General features: G+C 45.8%; 1 protein-coding gene across 4 annotated transcripts in view; it reads left to right on the top strand.

Moving 5' to 3' along the window:
* HIRA (histone cell cycle regulator) overlaps positions 1 to 22,673 on the top strand; it is an 88,669-nt gene extending 65,996 nt beyond the window's left edge. For 3 of the 4 annotated variants that reach the window (XM_025857980.2, XM_025857979.2, XM_025857982.2), the window contains 9 exons: positions 70 to 274; positions 649 to 753; positions 2,018 to 2,166; positions 3,326 to 3,487; positions 4,092 to 4,150; positions 4,547 to 4,652; positions 6,077 to 6,199; positions 6,688 to 6,851; positions 21,789 to 22,673. In XM_025857980.2, the coding sequence (XP_025713765.1) occupies positions 70 to 274; positions 649 to 753; positions 2,018 to 2,166; positions 3,326 to 3,487; positions 4,092 to 4,150; positions 4,547 to 4,652; positions 6,077 to 6,199; positions 6,688 to 6,851; positions 21,789 to 22,243 (1,528 nt within the window). In that variant the 3' untranslated portion in view covers positions 22,244 to 22,673. Of the gene's footprint in view, positions 1 to 69; positions 275 to 648; positions 754 to 2,017; positions 2,167 to 3,325; positions 3,488 to 4,091; positions 4,151 to 4,546; positions 4,653 to 6,076; positions 6,200 to 6,687; positions 6,852 to 9,001; positions 9,091 to 21,788 lie in introns of all 4 variants that reach the window. The other variant, XM_025857981.2, reaches the window with a different exon arrangement.
* The last annotated feature ends 233 nt before the right edge of the window (positions 22,674 to 22,906 follow it).

Below are 22,906 nucleotides of genomic sequence, written 5' to 3'. Positions count from 1 at the left end.
ATGAATTTTATAATTATTTTAAACTTAATAGTCATATGGAGTAGGCCATGGATGTCTGTGTTTGTGCAGGTTGAAAGAGCAAAACCTTGTGAAAGAGCTGAGGCCCCGGGACCTCCTGGAGAGCAGCAGTGACAGCGACGAAAAGGTCCCTGTGGCCAAGCCTTCCTCACTGTCCAAGCGAAAACTGGAGCTTGAGGTAGAAACGGTGGAAAAGAAGAAAAAAGGGCGGCCTCGGAAGGACTCTCGGCTCATGCCTGTGTCTCTGTCTGTCCAGGTGAGGCCAGCGGGCCCATGTGGTCTCCCCCAGCCCAGCTCGTGAGCTCAGTGCTGGAATCCGCACGTGCCCGAGTAGGATAAGAGAGGCTGTGCATGCCACTGTGTGCCTCATCAGTGTGGGAACAGTTGGCAGAGACATGCAGGCCCCCACACCTGCCCTCAACCCACTTGGAGTCCTTGAGCAGTTCCCTGGGATCAGCTACTCATCTGGAAAGTGGGGGTCTTTATAGCCTTCATCTGCACTTTTACCCTCACAGAGTAGGCAGAAATGCCTGGGGAACTGGCCTGGCCTCACCACTGGGTAACTCACCTTTACCTGACGTTGCCCTACGGTTGCTGGGGTGGGGCTCAGAGACATTTCTGCTCTTGCAGTCCCCAGCTGCCCTGACCGCAGAGAAGGACGCCGTGTGTTTGTCTGTACCAGCACCTGCACTGAAACTACCCATGCCAGGCCCCCAGAGAGCATTCACCCTCCAGGTGAGCAGGCTTCTTACCTCTGCACACTCTCTCCACGCTCCCCCTCTGTGTAAACCCTGAATTGTCACTTACTTAGGGCTGCTTTTCAGTGGCTCTCCATCACTTCCCACATCTGGGGAAGTTGTAGTTAATCAGGGCCAGATCACTAGCCTCTTCCCCAGGGGTTCCCTTGCTGCCCCCACCTCGCATTTCTCTCCTCTGTGCTTTGCCCTTACAGTCCTGCTGCCATCTTCTGGATGGCCAGCCCCTTCAAAACTTGTCTCAGGTATTCCCTTCTGGAAGCCTCCTTGAGCTCCACACTCAGCCCTGGGCAGCCTCAGGCTTGGTGCAGTTGGACTGCATGGTAATGGCCTATCTCCCAATCAGCTCACTGGCCCTGTCCCCTTCCCAGGACCCAGCAGAGTCGTCATCAGGGCTATTTGAGTTCTTGGAGTAGAAGCTTATGACTATGTGCTTGTTCAAAACACAGCTCTAGAACAAAGAATCCATTATGCCCAGAGGCCTTCCATTCATTCCGTCTAGCACCTGACCTTGGACATGCCACAGGTTCACGGCCTGTTGTTCCTAAGCTCAGGTGCACGTCCTCAGGAAACCTTCTAGGACCCCACACACAGGTCACTTTCCACTGGGCACACACTGCCTCGCGCAGGCTGGTCCTCATGGGACATGAGAGAACCAATGTCAGCCCCTCCCACCACAAGTCTTTCTGGGCCTAAGGATAGGGACCCACGTGGTTTGTTCCTGTTGCTGTTGTGCATGGAGACGGCGCACAAACCCCCTTCCAAACTAGCCACTGCCCCTCCCCACCCCACCCCACCCCCGCCCAGGGGCTTTACCACTGAGTGCTGCTTGGGACTGTTCTTGGTTTCCAGGGGTCTATGAAGGGGCCTATCTCCCAGTCACATCCAGCCCTCTGCCCCAGTTTACCCACTTTGTGGCCACACAACTGCAAACTGTTCAGCCGTTCTACCTGGGTTTTCCATATGGGGATATCCAGTCCGTCAGCTCCTTAGGCATGAGAGATGAGGCTGAGCAAGTTCCCAGCCCTCTCCCTGCCCTGGGGGCCACACATCCAGATGTCTGGCCTTCTTGTCGCACCCTGTTACTGCACACATTGCCACCCTCCTGTTTACCAGCCAGTTCTGTCTGCCTCTCTGTCTTCCTCCTGCTTTGGGGCCTTTGATCATCTCACCTTTCACATGACCCAAGTCTCAGTGGGTCCACCATCCCCTGAAAAGACACTGTGTTTGCTTTCCTCCACCAGGTGAGCTCCGATCCCTCCATGTACATTGAGGTGGAGAATGAAGTGACTGCTGTGGGAGGTGTGAAGCTAAGTCGTTTGAAGTGTAACCGGGAAGGGAAGGAGTGGGAGACGGTACTCACCAGTCGGATCCTCACTGCTGCCGGCAGCTGGTAAGGACAAGGGTCTTTGCCTAGCCCAGCTTTTAATGTTAGGGAAGCACCATGTGCTATGCTGTGTGACCCTGTTTCTGTCTGAGGCGGGAGGAATTGCCCTACATGCTAGCTTCCAGAGGCCTGTACCATGCCTTGCCCTAGGCTAAGCATGTGCATGTCTTCTCAATCCCCACAAGACCTAATAAAGTCACCATCATTATCGCCATGTTATAGGTGGGGAAACTGTCTTAGAGGGTCAACCAAGGCAGGATTTCCACCCAGATGTTCTGATTCCCTTATGTGGCCAGATTCCTAAAATCTCAGGTTCCAGGCTGAGCTCTGTCTGGCTCTCTGACATGGGATCATTGCTTCTCTGGACCCCAAATTTTCATCTAGGGAAGTCAGGATGGATTTCTGATTGTCCTGTGAGTCCCTAGCCCAGCCCTCTCCATTTTCTGCACTTTGAGAGGAGACCTTAATTCAATGGTTAGTCCCCCAGTGTCTTCCCCTGGACTTCCAGCCATGATCCCCTAGAGCTGTTTTTACATGTGCTTGATCTGGAAAGAGGACCAGCATTTTCCTCAGGTGCCTGTTGAGGCGTAGGGCCTTCAGTCAGGTCCATCTATTTGATACTCTTAAAAGGATTTTACAAAGATAATTGGCTTAGATACAATCACTTTAACTAGACCCTTAATCAGTTATCATGAGGCTGCATGTAAAATGCTTTCATAGTGTCTGTGAGTACTTGGCCTCCCATCTTGGGTCAGGGTTCCCATGGGCCCTGAGTGAGTGCATGGTGTTGCACCTAGAAGGAACCATCATTCTGTACCTCCTTTTCATTCTCTGCCAAGATGAGCAAACTGAGCTTCCTGATCCCAGGCACCCACAAAGGACAAATAGGCCTGTGTGCTGGGTGTTGCTGTGGGCTCCCCCTGGATCAGCATTAGTGTGAGCTCAGAAAAGCTCAAGGAGCCCCTGAAGGGAAAGAGAACACATTCTCTTTAATCAGAAGTCTCATTTAGGCTAGGCTGCATCAGCCCTGCTGCCCCAGTCCTTGGGCAAGCCTTCGTAGCAGGCACGGGGCAGGCACAGACAGGGAAGGCTCTGCATTTCAGGGCTGCTTCCTCTGCCACAGCTCCCGATGATCATGACACCTGTCCCCTCTGTGCCTTTTCAGTGACGTGGTATGTGTCGCCTGTGAAAAGAGGATGCTGTCCGTGTTCTCCGCCTGTGGTCGCCGCCTCCTCCCTCCCATCCTCCTGCCGTCCCCAATCTCCACTTTGCACTGCACGGGCTCCTACGTCATGGCGCTCACTGCCGCAGCCACATTGTCTGTCTGGTGAGAGGCAGGCCCAGGGTGGGGTGGGCTCTAAGCAAGATGGAATGGGGCTGTGCAGGTCCCCTCTCACTTCAGAGATAGGGAAGGCAGCAAAGGGGGCCACTCGGCAGACATGTCCTTGGGCCCTGCTGGCCTGGGCATCTTAACGCCTAAGGAGGCCTGAGCAGTCAGTCACGCATTGCTTGTGATAGCCACCTCGCGTTGAGGGAGGGAGAGTGTGCAGTGGAAGTGGCGCAGGCTGCCTGCCCCTGCTGCCATCCTGATAGCAGCAAAGCTCATGACAAATCACACAATGCCTAATTGCATGTGCCAGGGTCCAGAAAAGGGATCTCAGCTACCAGAGCATGGCCACACTTCTCCCAGAGTTGGCATGGTGTTGGTAGCAGACCCCACAGCTCTGTGGCTTAGGCCCTCTCCCGTAGACTTGTGCAGAGGTAGCATAGTGACACATGGGGAGTGGAAGCCCTTTCCAGCGCAGAACCCCCCTCCTGGAAGCAAGGGCTGGGTGTGTACTGGGGACCATGGAGTGGGGTCTGATCACCGAGGCACATTCTGATGCTTTTACCCCAGCTGCAGAGTAAGCTGTTCCCTGTCTCCCTCCTAGGGATGTTCACAGACAGGTGGTTGTGGTGAAAGAAGAATCTCTACACTCCATCTTGGCAGGTAACCTCAGCAGTAGACCACCGCTTGTTCCCTGGGGTGGGGGCAAGGCAGCCTGGGTTCCTGACATGAAAGCACCCTGTTCAGCCTAGATGGAGAACCAAGCTCTGGGCCCAGCCCGAAGCATTTCGTGTTGTAGGGGATGTCGTTACGTTGTAGGGAGATGCATTCTCTCCAGGGGCATATTTGAATAGGTCCCTAAGAGGTGACAAACAGCCTGCGGATGGCAGTGAGACCAGCATGCGCAGAGTAGAGCAGTGACTGCCTAGTTATGCGTCAGTGTTAAGATACCTGTTGCTGGGACTGTGGGAGCTGTGGTTTGCATTTCTCCTTAGGTGCATGTGCAGGCACCTGCTGTTCAGAATGCACCCAGAACCCATTCTTGTGCTGTCTCCCCAGGAAGTGACATGACAGTGTCACAGATCTTGCTGACGCAGCATGGAATCCCAGTGATGAACCTGTCTGATGGGAAGGCATACTGCTTTAATCCGTCACTTTCTACATGGTAAGTAAGCCAGCTCCTAGCCCTGCCCTTCTGGGAGAGTGTCCATCTTGAGCTCGAACAAAAGCAGTCAGGCCTGCCTGGCCCTGCTTCTGACAATCAAGCCCTGGAATGGATGCTGTGGTGGCAGCCCTGCTGGTCTCTGTCCACTAGAGAAGAGCAAGAGCTCAAACCCGCCAGTACAGGCCCCACTGTCCCTGTGGGCAGGGGTGCTTTCCTTCTACATTGTTTTCTGGGGTCACTTTGTTTGGAACAGGCATTTGAAAATTCTTATGGTCGTAGTTACACATTTCCAGCCTCGTCTCCTTAGCCATTGTCAGCATAGGTGAGTTGGCTTCACAACTTCACCACCATTCCTCAATTTTTGTAGCTTAGCAGGAGCTAAGTAGCACTTCTGGCTGCCTTTGTGAATTAGTGAGGTTGGACAGTCACTCACCATGTGTCATGGTCTGTGTCTTTCCTCAGCCCATTTTGGAGTTTGGAGCATTTTTCTATATTTGTAAAATCTCTATTCCTCCAAGACTTTAATCCAGATGTGTAAAGTGTGTACATTGTGTACCAGCCAGTCAGAAATTCTTTTCTTCTGCCTGCACCTTTGGTCCTTCATACCCAAACCAGCTGCCTTCCAGCCCTCTTCTGTCAAGAGTTGCCAGGCACAAGTTTAGCCTCCCATTGAGAATTCTTTGAGTTTAAAAAAAAAAAAAAAAAGCGGGGGGTGGGGGGCGGAGGGAGAGCGCTGCACCTGGCTGGCTCAGTCATTAAAGCATGCAACTCTTGATCTCACACTTGTAAGTTCGAGCCCCATGCTGAGTATAGAGATTACTTAAAAATAAAATCTTAAAAAAAAACAAAAACAAAAGCTTACCCATTCCCAGCTCTTCCAGGTTGCAAACTTGTATATTATATGTGATTACTGTAATAATGGAAACAGGCTGGTTGTCTAAGAAGGGAAATGTTGGCTTAGTGTTTTACAAAGGCATCCAACTATTTTTAAAATGTGGCTAGAATGTTTTCAACAAAGATGTGAAAGGTCCAGAGAAGGTGAAGAGCTGACTGCTTGGGATGCTATAGAAGCTCGGGAAGGCTAGAGCCTGGCATTCCTGGAAGCTTCCAAAGGCCAGGCCATGTGGGCCCTGGGCAAGTGGGCATCCTATGCACATTTCATATGCAGGCCCCTGTGCTCAAGTTCTGAGACCATGGAGCTCAAGTGGTCCCAGCGAGAGCCCCGTTGATGACCTTCACCGTCATTGATTTTGCCTTGTTATGAAACCTGTCCCTGAGGGCCCTGTGGAGAGAATGCAGTGATAGCCTCAGCCGGCACTCTGGCAGAAGGTCATGTGGTGCCTGCTCCTTGGCGGCCTCACTGCCAGCCTTTCTGGTGGACCTCCTGGTTTTCCTGACCTCTGCTCCTGCTGTTGCCTCCCCAGGAACCTGGTTTCTGACAAGCAGGACTCCCTGGCCCAGTGTGCGGACTTCAGGAGCAGCCTGCCTCCCCAGGACGCCATGCTGTGCTCTGGACCTTTAGCCATAGTCCAGGGCCGTGCCTCCACGTAGGTGACCCAAGTGCTGGGGGAGGTGGCCGGGTCATGCAAGCACAGTCCCACCGGCCTGCTCTCTGACTGCCCACCCCCTATGCCTAGCTGCTGCTTAGCACAAGCAGGCTCAAGGGTGCCAAGGGTTGTGGGCCAACATTGGGTAATATCTCAGGGTGCTAGGTCACAAGCCCTGTCACTTCAGGGCACAGATAGTGGTCTGAGGTGCTACGAGTCATGGACACTATCATGGGCAGTATTTGGGGTGGGGAGGAATGAGCTGCTGACCTGTCACCTCGGGCCTAGATAGGAGGTACAGGATGGGACAGGTGTGCTAGAGTGGCCAGGAGGCCTGTGGCTGGGACATGGGGACAAGTTAGCCAGCATGGAGTCTGACACCTGCCCCTTGACTGGCTCCTCACTGGTGCCCAGGGGCTCGCGGAAGCAGCCTCCTGACCCATGTAGTACCCACTGCCTCATGATGCTTGCTCTGCCGGTCTCTGCAGTTCAGGAAGACAGGCAGCCCGGCTCTTCTCCGTGCCTCATGTAGTACAGCAGGAGACCACCCTGGCCTACCTGGAGAATCAGGTTGCGGCGGCACTCACCCTGCAGTCCAGCCATGAGTACCGCCATTGGCTCCTCCTCTACGCTCGGTACCTTGTGAACGAAGGTGAGGTTTCTGGTGGCCCTTCCATCTTCTTGGGCCTGACTCAATTTCTGTCCCAACATGACCCTTCTGAAAGCCCATGAATCAAGGCAGAGTGCAGTGGTCTAGGGCTCTCTGCACTCATCTTCCTCCCAGTCTCCTATTATGTTCACCCCCAGAGGCCCTGGCCTCCAGCTCCCCCATTAACCAGACGGCCCTCAGCCCCCGTCTCTTAGCCTAAGCTGTAATCGAGGCAGCTCAGCAGGCATCCAGCTCATTATAGGCTCTGAGGCCCTGAATCAGGTAGGCCCTGAGGGCCAGGAGGATTGGCAGCGGGAAGGGGTGGGGGCACAGGATGCTCAGATAGACTTGCTCTAGAGGAGCAGATGAGATGCTCACCCTCCTTCCCTCCCTAACACCCTGGATCTGCAGTGGTCAGCCAGTCACCCCAGGGAAGGGCATCTTCTAGCAGCATCCAGTGAGCCTGCATTTCTCTTCCTCTAAGCCTCTCCTGCCCTGGATGGGCCAGCCTGTCCAGCACCTCCCCCATGGCCTTCCAGCCCAGCTTTCCCTGCCAGCACTTCTGTCCCCTCCCCAGTATCTCTCCCCCACCACTTTCTCATCCCCTTTCGGCCAGCAGAAAGCTAGGTATGTTGGAAGATGTGGCCATCCTGTTCTCAGGGCGACCTCCAATAAATAGCCTTTCATCTCTTTGCTAGGCAAGTGTGGGGTTGCTTCTTACCAGCCTTCCTCCTCCCTGAGCTTAGCCTCCAGGGCTGTGGCTTGGGAACCAGCCCTCCCAAAACTCCCTGTGTTACCACACAGCTCCAGGCCTGGTCACAGAAAGCCTTCCCCCACAGCCTCTCATGGTCTTCCTGCTTTGCTTTGGACAACACCCTGCCTATTTTGTTTATAATTTAGAGTACAAAAAAGAGAGAAAACCGTGCTGAACCCCTACAAATGTCACTCCCAGAACTCAAATATATCACATTGCCTCTGATGACATAACTGGGTGTATGTATACACTTCTGATGACAACAGACACGGCTGACCAACTCGAAGTCCCTCGCCCCTCCCCAGCAGACTCCAAACACGAGTTTAATTTTCCTCTTCCTGCCCATTCTGCGTGGTTGCCCAGCCTGTGTGGTCACTGACTCTTCTAAATACTCAATCTTCCCAAACCCATACCTTTGCTGGGGTGCTCCTGTCCATCTGGGCCTCATACCCCATTCCACTGGGGAGACTTCTCCTCTGGCTCCTCTAATTTGCTTCATCCTGGGTATTGATCAGGACTCATCCTGATGCCCCGCACAAAGTCGCTGCCTCCTCAGGGGCCTGCACCAGTTTGTGGGATCACTTCTACCACTTGCTTCTCTTTCTCCATCTTCCACATGTCTGTTCCTTCGTCCATACACAAGTCACCTCCACTCTATCTCTTGCTTCCTCGACCATAAAAGGACTCAAATTGTAAAGGGAGACCCCTCTCACTTCTAAAATTCCTCAGATTCCAGCATCACCCTCTTATTCTCTATCCTCATCTTTGGGTGATTTCATCATTCCCTGTGGCTTCAGCTGCCGCCAGTGCTGACAGGCCCCCAGATTCTGCCACCAGTACTTCTGGCACTCCACGTGGCTGTGCCATAACCCATGAGTTGACAGGCCTGTGACTGCTTCTCCTGTCTTCTCCACTCCGTCACCACCTCCTCAGCCTAGATTCATACCCTTGCCATCTCTTACCTCCTGAAGGCTGCCTCCTGACCCTGCTGATCTCCTCTCACTACCAACACGTCTTCTCTGAAACAAATCTGACTAGCCCACTCCCCCTCCCCTTCCACGATTCCTACATTTTCCCATCACCTTGGGGAGTTTGTCCCAGAGCTGGCCACATCTCATTTTTCCCATGGGCCCAGCACACAGAGGGGCTGCTGTATATGCTGTCATGGGAGTGGGTTCATGAGTGAGAGAGTCTGTCATTATGGATCTCAGTGCCCCAAACTGAGAGACGTGCAAGAGGCATTTTGCCCAAAGCAGGCAATAAAATAAACATTTGTTCAATCTGGTTTGATATACACGACAACTTAGCATATTCTTGATTTTTTATTTCTTTTTGTAATGTGTTCCTATTTCTGTTTTGTTTTGTTGTTTTGTTTTGTTTTGTTTTTTTCCGTAATTAGGGTTTGAATACCGACTCCGAGAAATATGCAAGGACTTACTGGGTCCGGTTCACTACTCCACTGGAAGCCAGTGGGAGTCAACGGTAGTGGTAGGTGCTGCTTTCATTCTTGCCACAAGAATTCTGTCTTGAAAAGTGAAAGTGGAGATGAAAAATAAGCCGAAGTGCTTTGAAATTCTTCCCCATTAGACTTCTTGAGCACACCACCTTGGGCCCCAGCGTCAGTGGGAGGATGAGATGCCAGCACAGCACTGCTGGGCAGCAGCCAGGCCCTCGGCGTCAGGGGCTCAGGGAGTGCTCAGCCACGCACGCACCTGTGCTGAGGAGAGTTGCCTGCTGGAGGCTGTGGGTTTGTTCCGTAGAGAAGGTGAAAGATCCTTCCCTGCCTTCGTGGAGCTCCCAGTCGGGTAGGAAGGCACAGAAGCAAGGAAGCGATTCAGTCAACAAGGTAGTTTCAGACTGTGGATTATACTATGCCCAGAAATAAGCAGAGCAATCAGACAAGGGTCCCTGGGAACAAGTGGCCAGGGAAGATATCAGAAGGGGTCTTTTAGGGTGAAACCTGGGGATAAGAATGCGCCAGCTCTGTCAAGACCTGGGAGTCTCCTGGTAGAGGTGATAGTGAATGCAAACCGGGCGTGGTACATGAAGGCCACTGTGGCTGCAGCATAGTAGGCAAAGGAGAGGGTGGTATGAGATGAGGTGAGACAGATGAGCAGAAAGGAGATCATTGAGATCTTGTGAGCCGGAGCTTTTGGAGGAGTTTGTGACATGAGATCAGTTAGCAGGGGTGATGTGAACTGACGTAGGAAAGCAGTCAGGGCTTGTTTTTGCAGCCATCCTGGCAATAGACGAAGGTGACTTGGATCGGTGTGATGGCCATGGAGAGGGGAAAGGACACAGATGCAAGTTGTATTTTAGAGGCAGACCCAACAAGACTTGGTGGGTGGTTGGGTGGATATGGAATAGATTAAGAGACAGAGAATAATGAACATGCATACAGTCACCTCCAAATTTTTTGGCTTGCACTGTGCCTGCTAGTGCCTTGAAAGAAGCAGGTTGGTGAGGGATGGGGGTTGTGGATATAAGTTAGGTCCCCCGCTTCATGCAGTCACTGAGCAAATACTGATGGAGCATCTGCTCTGGCCAGGCACGGGACAATGAGCAGTGAACAAAGCCAACCGGCCCCACCTTCATAGGTCTACATTCTTGTGCAGAGAGGCAGATTCTAAACAGCAGAGCAAGTGCATGTATTGTGTTGGGTGGGGGCAAGTGCTGTGAACCAAACACAAAGTGGCCAGGGGGTTACTGGCAGGATGCTATTTTATATTGAGTAATCAAGGAAGTCTTAACTAACTGAGCAGAGACCAGAAAAGGTGAGGGGCAAAGCCCCACAGATATTTAGGGGAAGAACATCCAGGCAGAGGGAACAGCGAATCCAAAGGCCCTGAGGTGGAAGGGCTTACGGTGTGGAAGGAATAGCCAAGCAAAATAGCAGTGGGAGGGCGAAAGGGGCTGCAGTCAGAAAGGTTGGAGGGTCAGACCTCTGCAGGCCTTGGTGTGTGACTGGCCTATGTGTAAATTACTTGATTTTTATTTTGTTGCAATAGATCTTAATCTGGTTGGTTACTAGAATCCTAACTTCAAAGTCCAATTCCCCTTAACATCTCTGAAGGTCTGGTGCTGCAGACTTTGTTGTAAAATCTCTGCTGCAAATCTGATTTCCATTGCTGTGTAAGTTCTTTTGGCTCCCTCTCATTGTTTTGAAGTTTCACAAAGCTCAAAATCGGTTTCCTTCATTCATTCTATGGATTTTCCTTAGTTCTCTTCTTCAGTGATATCTTCCCTTCCATTTTCCCCATCATCAGAGAGATGTAATGTCCTCTCTTTTTAAAATCTGCTGTATCATTTTTTATAGTTTCAATTCTCCCCCCATATTTTCAATTTAGTCTTTTATCTGCTTGAGCGTAGTAAGCTTAGTTATTTTAAAGTTGTATGTCTTATAGTTCTGCTATTGGGAGCCCTTGTGGATCTGTTTCTCTTGCCTATAAATGTCTCTGCCAGTTCTCATTTATATTATCTTATTTCCTTACATGCCCGATTATTTTTTAACTATATGCTGGACATGTTGTCTGGAAAATTATTTGTAGAAATGGTTTGAGGCCTCAGGTGATGTTACCTTCTTTCACAGAGTACTTTTGTTTGCTGTTGCCAATTCTGGAGGCATCAGCATTGCAGAGTCCCCTCAACCCAGTTTAGGGATTGAGGTTTTCTGGGCTGTCTCATGACTCAAAGCCAGACACTCATTTGTGCAGGGGCTGGTTTACTTCCAGTTTACCCTTATTCTAGGGTACATCCCTTTGGGGTGTCAGCACAAGGAGGGATGACTTACCAGGAATCCCCACTTTTCATTTTGGCCCCTGCTTTGGTCCCCCTAAGCCCTCAGGTCTGACAGAAGCTTGCTCAGCCTCTTTCTCATCAATAAATGTTCCCAAGGCAAAGGCATCCCTCTCTGAATTTCTACCTTCCCCACATCCCAGCTCAACCCCAGGTCACTAGCACATTAGCTCTCTGAGGTCTGTTTCTTTTTGTGTACCTTGGTCCCATGTCCTCAACAGGAAGGGTGGTTCTGAATTACCAGTAAGAGTAGAGCTGTTTCCCTCGCACATGTCACTTCCAGGGTACCCTGACAGGACATCTTCTTGGGTGGGAGATAGGTCAGCATGTGCCTGACCAGCCTGTCTCCTGGCCAGGTTGTAGAGCTTCATTCTGTGATCCAGCTGCCATTCTGGGGGCCTTAGCCCATGTCAGTTGGAGCTCTACATAGCAGTTTTCTGTATCCACCTGAAGGCGAGAATGCTAGGCCAGTATGGTGCAGACGGAAGGAGGCACAAACAGGCCACCAGTTGTTAGCATGTGCTCTTTTCTCCCACTCCTTCCTGCTGCTTGTTCTTGCCAGCTCCAAGCAGGACACCTCCTTGGAGCTTTGTCCAGAAGAGCCTGGGGCTCCCTTCCCAGGAGTACCATCAGTGTGGTCCCACCTGCTTTTCACCTTCTGTAAACTGCCTAATATAGCTAGTCTGCTCGTGGTCCCTGGTATCTATGACACATGCTTTCAGCTGCAGGTAAATGATATTTCCAGTGGTGGCTGAAATTGTTGTTGTTGTTTCCTCTCCTCCAAATAAGTCATCTGGAGGTAGGTGGCACCCTATATCTCTGTCACTTTCCTGGCCTTCACCTCGTAGTCACAAGGTAGCTTTCATATGCTTTCATATCCAAGTTCAAGGAAAGAGGACAGGGGGAAACCAGTACCAGCAACATCTGCCATTCTTACCAGAAAAAGAAAAGCTCTCACAAAGGCTAGTCTGTGCCTCACAGGCAACCAACAAATCACATGAGCACCCTCATTGCAAGGGAGTCTGGGGAAGTGAGCAGTAAAGCATATGTAGGAGAAGAGGTCTTAGAGCAGGTATGGACATAGCCAACTCCTGATGTCTGCCACATTCCCTCCTGACTTCAGCACTATGCTGAATTTATTCCTTTTTTTAAAAAACTTTTTCACTAGATATTGAGGGCAAGTTTGAGTATGAACACTCTGTTCTCTTATTGAGTTTCTTCATGATCACTTTTATGGTAAGAACTGATCATTCAAATGGAACTGGTTCTCAAGGTGGCTGGGAAAATGGAGCAGTAGATGAAAGATGGACTTACAACCAGCAATGCTGACTCAGCAGTCCTCCCAAGAGGCTTATTAGGAAGCATCATTTAGTATATTTAAGAGCCACTTATACTTCCTTTTTTTATGAACTGTTGAAACACTTCATTGTCATGTCTTTCTTATTGGTTCATAGGAACTCTTTATGTATTAGGAAATTAATCTTTGTGATATGAGCTACCAGTTTGCTTCAGGAGACCCCAAAGGTCCAGGCTTCTTTTCCCTCAAAGATCATGGCTCAGTTTACACAGAAGGGAGACAGGAAGCCAAGGGTTGGGCCACTAAGCAACCATCCTTCAGGTGCCTTTAGGTTGCTGGCCACTGTCTCTGCAGCCAGATCCTGCTTTTGGAAGCCTCCCTCTGCCAGTCTTCACGGTAGGACCTGTGACCAATGGCCAGAAATGTGGTGATGAGCTATGTCCCCGGCTGCTGCCTTAAACAGTAGGGAGACATACTGAGAGCCCAGAGTGGGAGGTGGTACTTTGTGGCAGTTGGTATTAGCACCAGCCTCAGGTCAGAGGGTGGATCCTCTTGGAGCTTGCCCCTGGTGCCACAGGCAAGCAGAATGTTCTGCTTTGTTTATAGCAGTTTACTTCATTTTTTAAATTAAATTCTTCAGTTTTTTAATTTTAAATTTTATTTTGGATGGTAATATAGTCACATAGTTCAAAAATTAAAAGGTACAATGGTTCTGAAATAAGTTTGGGGGTGTTTTTTGTGTTTTTTTTTCTTACATTTATTTTATGCAGAATTTACTCCCAAGCCATAAGTTCTTGTCTCTTCATTTTCTTCAGTTTCATTTCTTCTGGGATATCTTTTTCTTTTTTCTTCAACATCCTTCTCCGCTTTAGAAACAATCTGCTCTTTTTCAGTAAGGATCATCTCTGTGGCAGGGAGAGCTCACGTACAGGTTAATCCAAACATGCACTCTGTAAGTTCTCACCACATCTTGGGGGTTTTGTTCATCTGGGTATGCTTAGTGACCAGAGAATCTGTATCTAAACCCTTAAGTTCAGCATTCCTCTGCATTTAAGCATGTGCAGTAAAAATTCAGCAGCACTCTCTTCAGGTCACTAACACTGTGTCCAGCCCCAGTGTTTGGCCTGAGCCCACCTACCAACTCCACCATTATAGCAACAGAATAGCACACATTGCTTCTATAAAGTGACATCCTTCAGATACATGGTGGCTTTTCAGATATGCATACTTTTGATGCTTTCATAAAGTGAACACAAAGCTTTGAATCTCTTCATTTGCATGGTTTTGTTGGGCTTTCTGGGGAAGTGAATAATGAACCATTTTCAGAGGTCACCTCAGGCGACTTAATGGGAAGAGCAGAAATAAGTTTTGAAGTCAGAAACTGTGAGGCCTCCACCTTTCATCTTCTTTTTCAAGATTCTTGTGACTATTCAGGGTCCCTTGAGATTTCGTATGAATTTTAGGATGAATTATTCTATTTCTGTAGAAAAACACCACTAGGATTTTGATAGGGAGTAAATTAAATCTATAAATTGTTTTTGGTGTTATTGACATCTTAGCAATATTAAGTCTTCCAATCCATGAACCCCTAGGGGATGTCTTTCCATTTACTTGTGTCTTCTTTAATTTCTTTCAGCAACATTTTGTAGTTTTCAGTATACTAGTGTTTCACCTCCTTGGTTAAGTTTATTCTTAAGTATTTTATTCTTCAGAAGCTATTGTAAATAGAACTGTTTTCTTAGTATTCTTTTCAGAATGTTTGTTGTTGGTATATAAAAATGCAACTGATTTTGGTGTATTGATTTCCTATTCAGCAAATTTGCTGAATTCACTCATTCTAATAGGTTTTTTGTAGAGTCTTTAGGGTTTTCTACATATAAGATGATGTCTACAAACAAAAAAGTTTACTTCTTCCTTTCCAATTTGGATGCCTTTTATTTCTTTTTCTTGCCTCATCACTCTGGCTAGAACTTCCAGTACTATGGTGAGTAGAAGTGTGAAAGCTGGCATCCTTGCCTTGCTCCTGACCTTAGAGCAAAAACTTTCAGTCTTTTTTTTTTTTTTAAAGAATTTATTTATTTGAGAGAGAGAGAGATAGTGAGCATGAGCAGGGGGCAAGGGGGGGAGGGGGGAGGCAGACTACCCAACGAGCAGGGAGCCCGATGTGGGCCTCGATCCCAGGACCCTGGGATCATGACCTGAGCCGAAGGCAGACGCTTAACTGACTGAGCCACCCAGGCGCCCCAAAAGCTTTCAGTCTTTTAGCATTGAGTGTGATGTTTTCACATACGGTCTGTATTATATTGAGGTAGTTGACTTCTATTACCAGTTTGCTGAGTGTTTTTGTAATGAACGAGTGTTGGACTTGATCAAAAAAAATTTTTGTATCAATTGAAGATTGTTATTAATTCTTCTTTAAATATTTGGTGAAATTCACCATTGGTGAATTTGGTCAGTCATTTGAAGCCATTTGGTCAGTCATAGGCTCTTTTTTGTTGGGAAGTTTGTGATTACTGATTCAGTCTCCTTACTAGTTATAGATCCATTCAGATTTTATATTTCTTCATGATTCAGTCTTGGTAGGCTATGTGTTTCTAGGAATTTGTCCATTTTATCTAGGTTGTCCAATTTGTTGGTGTACAGTTGTTTATAATATTCCTTTATTTATAATTTTTACTTTTGTGGCATCAGTTGTAATGTCCCTGTTTCATTTCTGATTGTCATTCTAGTCTTCTCTCTTGTTTTCTTAGTCCATCTAGCTAACAGTTTATCAATTTTGATCTATTCAAATAGTTACATTTTGGTTTCATTATTTTCTCTATTTTTCTATTCTCCATTTTATTGTCACTCAAATATGTATGATTTTCTTAATTCTGTTTGATTTGGGTTTAGCTTGCTTTGATTTTTCTAGTTTCAAAGGATGGAAGGTTATGTTATTCTTTTGAGGTCTTTCTTTTTAGATTCTTACAGCTATGAATTTTTAACAAGTGCTTTTGCTGGATCCTGCATTTCTTGGTATATTGTTTTCATTTTCATTTGTCTCAAGATATTCTCAAATTTCCCTTGAGATTTCTTTTTGAATCATTGCTTAACAATGTGTTCATTCCCACATATTTGCAGATTGTCCAGTTTTTCTTTAGCTTTTGATTTCTAGTTTCATTCCATTGTGATTGGAAAAGATACTTTTATGATGTCAGTCTTTTTAAACCTATTGAGATTTGTTTTGTGACCTAACATGTGGTCTCTTCTGGAGAATGTTAAATGTGCACTTGAGAAAAATGTATTCTGCTGTTGTTGGGTAGAATGTTCTATATATGTACATAAGGTACAATTTGGTCTATATTGTTTTTCAGGTCTTCTGGTTCCTTACTGTTCTATCTGATTGTTCTATCCATTATTGAAAATGGGATATTGAAGTCTCCTACAATTATTCTAGAATTATTTTTCCTTTCAACTCAATGTCTTCTTCATATATTTAGGAGCTCTGATGTTTGGTGCATATGTTTATAATTGTTACATCATCTTTGGTGAATTGACCCTTTTATCATTATACAATGTCCTTCTTTGTTTCTTGTAACAGTTTTTGAAATAACATCTATTTGGTATGATGCAAGTATAGCCATCTCTTCTGTATTTTGGACTATCTTTTTCTATCCTTTCATATTCAACCTGTGTGTCCTTAGATCTAAAGTGAGTTCCTTGTAGGTAGCGTATAGTTTGACTCTGGTTTTTACCCATTTTTTTTTTATTGGGGAGTTTAATCCATTTACATTTGAAGTAATTACTGACAGGGGTGCCTGGGTGGCTCAGTTGGTTAAGCATCCAACTCTTGATTTCAGCTCAGTTCATGATCTCAGAGTTGGGAGATTAAGTCCCATGTCCAGCTCCACACCAAGCATGGAGCCTACTTAAGATTCTCTCTCTCTCCCTCTCCCTTTGCCCCCCCTCTCAAAAAAAATTATAAAGTAACAACTGACAGATAAATATTGAATATTGCCATTTTGTTATTTATTTTCTTTATGTTTTATATCTTTTTGTCCCTCATTTCCTCCTTTACTATTTTACTTTGCATTTAGTTGATTTTTTTAGTGACATGTTTTGATTCTCTCCTCTTTTCCTTTTGTGTGTATTCTGTAGATATTTTCTTTTTGATAACCATAGGGATAACAAAAACATTCTATAGTTATAACAATCTGTTTTAAACTAATAAACTTGCTTCTGTTTGATTTGGGTTTAGCTTGCTTTTATTTTTCTAGTTTCAAAGGATAGAAGGTTATGTCATTGTTTTGAGGTCTTTCTTTGTAGATCCTACTGTGTATAAACACAGTAGCCAGAAGGGGGTCTAGGCAAGGAAGAATTTTCTTTTCTTTTTTTAAAGATTGCTTGCTTGCTTGATTGATTTGCGAGAGAGAGAGCGCACACACGCATGTGCATCCATGTGCACCCATAAGCAGGTACAGTTCCACTCCACCCACTTTATGTTATTGAAGTCACAAATTGTATCTTTATATATTCTATAACCTTTAACATAGATTTATAGTTTCTTATGCTTTTGTATTTTAAATCTTATAAAAGAATAAAATGGAATTACCCAACAAAATTAAATAATATGGGTTTTTATATTTGTCCTTACTTTTACCTTTACCAGAGAACTTTATGTTTTATTGTTTAGTATCCTTTCACTTCAACTTGGACTCCGTCTAGCATTTCTTGTAGGATAGATCTAAAGCTTTTTTTTAAGATTTTATTTATTTATTTGAGAGAGAGAAAGAGAGAGAGAGAGAGAGAGAGAGCACATGAGAGGAGGGAGGGTCAGAGGGAGAAGCAGACTCCATGCTGAGCAGGAAGCCCAATGCGGGACTTGATCCTGGAACTCCAGGATCATGACCTGAGCCAAAGGCAGTCGCTTAACCAACTGAGCCACCCAGGCGCCCTCTTGTAGGGTAGATCTAATGGTAATGAATTCCTTCTGTTTTTATTTATCTGGGAATGTGTTTGTTTTTCCCTTGTTTTTGAAGGGTAGTTTCACTGGATATGGTATTCTCAGATGTCAGGTTTTCTTTTAGCACCTTAAATATGTCATCCCACTGCCTTCTGGCCTTCAGTGTTCCTGCTGAGAAATATGCTTATTGAGTATGCTTTTTACATAATGAGACACGTTTCTGCTTTCAAGATTATCTCTTTATCTTTGATGATCCATAGTTTGATTAAAATCTGTCACAGTATGGGTTCCTTTGGGGTTTTCCTACATGGAGTGTTTGTTGAGCTTGGATTTGTAAATCCATGTCTTTCCTCAAACCTGGAAACTTTTCAGCCATTATTTCTCCAAATAAGCTCTCTTCCCCTTTCTCTCTCTATTATTCTGGGACTTGTATAATGCATATATTGGTCTGCTTGATGGTATCCTATAAATCCCTTAGACTATTTTCATTTTTCTTCATTCTATTTTCTTTTTGTTGTTCAGATTCAATAATTTCAAATAACTTGAATTCAAGTTCATTGATGCTTTTGTCTGTTCAAGTCTACTGTTGAACACTCAAGTGAATTTGTCTATTTAGTTACTGTGTTTTTAAGCTCTAGGATTTTGGTTTGGTTCTTTTTTATAATTTCTGCCTCTTTGTTGATATTCTCATTCTGTTCACGTATCGTTTTCCTGATATGGCCATCTGTTCATGTTCTCTTTGAGAATATTTAAGACAATTGTTTTAAAGTCTTTGTCACATAAAGTTCCAGGCCTATGTTTCTTTAAGGTCAGTTTTCTGGAGACTTATTTTGTTATTTTGAATGGGCCAATACCATATCCAACCATATCCATGTTTCTCTGTTTCTTTGTATGCCCCATGATCTTTTGTTGAATATTGGGCATTTGAAAAAATGGCCACCTTTCCCAGTCTTTGCAGACTGGCTCCCCTACTCAGCTAGTCATGAAGCTCATTTTAAAAATGTTTTTTCTGATGTCTCCTTCTTTCCTTCCCCCCTCCTTTCTTCCCTCCATCCCTTCCTTCCTTCCTTCCTTCCACCTTAGGTTAGACTCAGGTAATTGGTTGTCATTCTTTTATGTTCTCTGATATAAGATGTTTTATGTTTGTAAGTATCCTTATGAAAGCCCCGCTTCTGTGGCATTTCTACAACAGTTTTGCAATGGTTAGTGTTTTTATTACCATTTACTTGTAAATCATTTTTAATTTCAATTAACTAAATTCATTAACTTACTTGATTAATCAGTCATGAGTTCTACTCAATTGTAAGAGAATGTGATTTATATCAGGGGTTGGCAAACTTCTTCTGTCAAGGACCAGAGAGTAAATATTTCAGGCTTTGCAAATCCATACAGTCTCCGCTGCAACTACTCCACTCTGCTCTTGTAGCATGATATATCAACAAATAGGCAGGTGTGGCTACATTTTGATAAAATTATGTACAAAAATAGATAGTAGGCTATATTTGGCCATGCCAGTCTGCAATGTACATGATACCTGCTATTTTGTTGAGGTTTGCTTTTAGAGCAATTTTTTATATGTCCACATGTGCCAAAGAATGTTTTTCATTTTATATATGTCCATTAAGTCATGTTTACTAACTGTTCAGTTCAGATTACCTGAATCTGTAGATTTTTGCTTTTCCATGACCCATCACTAGTTGAATGTGTATTAAAATCTCCCTGAGGGTGGTTTTGTCCCTGTCTTCTGACTTGCTCTTTCCCCAGTGATGTTTTTGTCACAAAATCTACTTCGGTAATTATAAAATACTAGCTCTCTTTTTATTCTTTACTAACGTATCTTTCTCTGGCTTTAATTTTTAACCCTCTGCATCAATGTTTATATGTTTCTTACTAACATCAGATGGCTGACTTTTATCCAGTGTGACAGGTTATTTTTTTTTTTTTATCACCAAGCTCAAACCATTTACATTTTTTGTTTTCTTGGTTTTCTTAAGGCCAACATAAACTTTAGCCAGAGTTAACCACATTTCTTTTCATATCTCTTTTAACATTATCTGGATTTATCTCTTCTTACTTTGAGTGTTTCCTCCAAAACATTTTCATGGTGGATCCTTCCTGTGGCAAACCTTTTGAGGTCTTAAAAGCCTAAGAATATTTTTTATTATACTCTCTTATATGAGTAACTGTTTGGGTAAAAAAGTCTAGGTTCTGAGGTTTTTTTTCCAATATATTAAAAATACTACTTTATTGTGTATCTTGATCTCTCTTCTTTTGTAGGTGATATGATCTTGTTTTTTAGAAACTTTCAGAATTTTTCTGTCTTTGATACTCTCAAATTCTATATATTTCATCCTGCATGTCTAGATATCAGTTTTTCCATATCTTATTTTTTTTCCTAGTTCTATGAAAAATATTGGTATTTTGATAAGGATTGCATTAAGTCTATAGATTGCTTGGGTGATACAAACATTTTCACAATACTGGTTGTTCTAATCCATGACCATGGAATATCTTTCCATTTATTTGTGTCATCTTTAATTTCTTTCATCAGTGTTAAAACACTGATAAATAGTTTTTGGAGTAGTTTCACCTCCTCGGTTAGGTTTATTCCTAGGTATTTTATTATTCCTGGTGTGATTATAAATGGGATTATTTTCTTAATTTCTCTTCTGCTACTTCATTATTAGTATGAAGAAACAGAAAAGATTTCTGTATATTAATTTTGTATCCTATGATTTTGCTGAATTCATTTATCAGTTCTAGTAGTTTTTTGGAGTCCTTTAGGGTTTTTCTATATAGTATGGTATAGTAGTACCATGTCATCTGCAAATAGTGAAAGTTACTTACTCCTTACCAATTTAGATTTCTATTTCTTTTTCTTATCTGACTACTGTGGCTGGGACTCCCAGTACTGTGTTGAAAAAAAAAGTAGTGAGAGTGGGCAGCCTTGTCTTATTCCTGGTCTTAGAGGAAAAGCTCTCAGTTTTTCACCTTGAATATGATGTTAGCTGTGGGCTTTTCATATATGGCCTTTATTATGTTTCTATATCTTACATGATCAGCACTCATGGAGGCTTTCAACCTAAGGCCATTTGACTTTCTTTAATTGTGTGAAATCTACCTGTATTATTTCCTTGAATATTTCCTTCTTTCTTCTTTCTCTGTCCTGTGGGACCCATTATGTAGATATTGGGCCCTTCTGTCATCCTCCATCTGCCTTTACTTTTCCTGTATGGTTTCTCTGCTTGCATTTTCCTCTTTGTGTACTCCCTCCTCGAGCATGGTCTGGTCCTCCATCTGACTCCACTCTGACTTGGTCTCCAGCAGTGTCCATTCTTCTGCAGATCCCATCCCTTCAACCACTGTGTTGCTCAAACTTAATATCTACACTTGGTTCTTTTCTATAATTCCTTGTCTTTCTACCATGCTTATTTTAATATCTTGGGCCTTCCTTCTGTTCCAGCGGTCAGAGTTGTCATTTGGTGGTTTTTTCTTTGCAGCAGCTGTGCTCCTCAGGGTTCTGTGCAGCAGAGACTCCTCCTTGCAGTGCATGTTGCAGAGGAGCCCAGGCAGACCATGGTGCCAGTGCACCCAGGCATGAAAGAGTCCTGGGCAAGGCCCAAGGGCAGAGGCCCCAGGATTGTAAAACCAAGGCCAGCCACTGCCTCCCAGATGCCTCTTCGCCCCTAGACTTGACCTCAGGCCCCCAGAGAGCATCCACATTAGGGAACAACTCCTCCAGGATGGCCATCCACCCGCTCCTCTCCCCTAATATCCTACTTCCATCCTGCTCTGGAAGGACAAGCTACTGTGGCCAGTAATCAGTGCAGGTGAAGGCCAGCAGTGACTGTGCCAGCGGACTTAGGGGACACAGAGGAGCCGAACCTACCCTCGTTTTCTTTGCTGTATCCTTGCACTGTGTCCCTCCCCTGCTCCCTGCCACTCCACCCTGCATGCCCCAGCTTAGGCGTTTAGCTTGCCTGGGACTTCCCAGCATGTGGAGAAATTGTTCTCATCCATCTGTGGTTTCTCCAGGGGGTGTCTGGGGGTCAAATGGGCAGACACAGGGTCTCTGCCAGGCCAAGGAAGCCCAGCACCGTCCAGGTCTCCTCACTGACACTTGCACTCAACTGTCACACTTTGTGTCCACAGGGTCTGCGGAAGAGGGAGCTGCTGAAGGAGCTGCTGCCGGTCATCGGGCAGAATCTCCGCTTTCAGCGCCTCTTTACCGAATGTCAGGAGCAGCTCGACATCCTGAGGGACAAGTAGTCTGCCCAGGCCTTCCCTGGCTGCAACAAGGGCAGGGCTACACTCTCGCCGCTGACAATGCGCACGGCCACCTCTCACCTCGTCAGACCACAGAAGGACGAGGAGACACTGGCAGGAGGTGGGCTGTCCTGTGCCAGCGCTGGCCCAACTCCCTAGGCGGGCTTCCCCCATATCCTGGGCCCGTTGCTCCCTCAGAGGGGGGCAGCTCTGCCCGCCACTCATCCCTCCCTCCAGGACCCCTGTGCGGAGCTGGGGTTGGGGCCCTGCCCTGCTGCCCCGGGGTCAGTGAGGCACTCCCAGGCCTGCCGTTTCCAGCACGGGCCCGAGGTGGACACTAGTCCCTGCCACTGCAGGCATCGTGCTGCTTCAGCTATGACGAATGAGCCATTTGTGAAAGAGAGACCCCTGAAATGTTAGTGTATTATGCAGTCGGTAGACTGACCCGAGACCTATGTAAAAGGAAAGGCTATTCCAACGCGGACTATTTTTGTACTAGAATTTGCTAACTTGTAATATGGAATTTTCCTTTTGGCCAATAATCAGGATTTCCCTATAAGTCACTTGGACATTGGTCACTTGTAGGAAATTTAAACTCTAATTATGACAGCTACATTGAAAAATAATTGTACTGAAATTAACTTGTCTATCTTCATTTGGTTTTAATTTTTAAATGTTTGTAAAAAGAGACTGTTTTTTGGGGAATGGGGCAGAGGGGTGGGCGATTTCTTTTGTAAGTGTAAAATAAATGAACACGCATTGGATACCAAATCATTCTGGCTTCCCCTGCCTTTTCCTTCTAACTTCCACCTTCCTCCCCTGCCATAGCTCCCTCTCCCAAAATGGGCAGTTCTGGAACATCAGAACTGGAAGGAATCTTTGATGTCCTCTAATGGCCCCAGCCTCTCGGTGCAGAAATTCATTACCCAGCATGGAGGTCACTTCGTTGACCATGAAGCATCTGAGGCTTCTGGGGCTAGCAGATAGGCCACCTCACCTGAGTC

The sequence above is a fragment of the Callorhinus ursinus genome, unplaced genomic scaffold (assembly GCF_003265705.2).
Source record: "Callorhinus ursinus isolate GAN/ISIS: 27379988/994484 unplaced genomic scaffold, GSC_fseal_2.0 scaffold115, whole genome shotgun sequence".
NCBI classification, from domain to species: Eukaryota; Metazoa; Chordata; class Mammalia; order Carnivora; family Otariidae; genus Callorhinus; species Callorhinus ursinus.
Note: the sequence above shows the minus strand (reverse complement) of the source record. Positions and strands in the feature narration are given on the sequence as shown.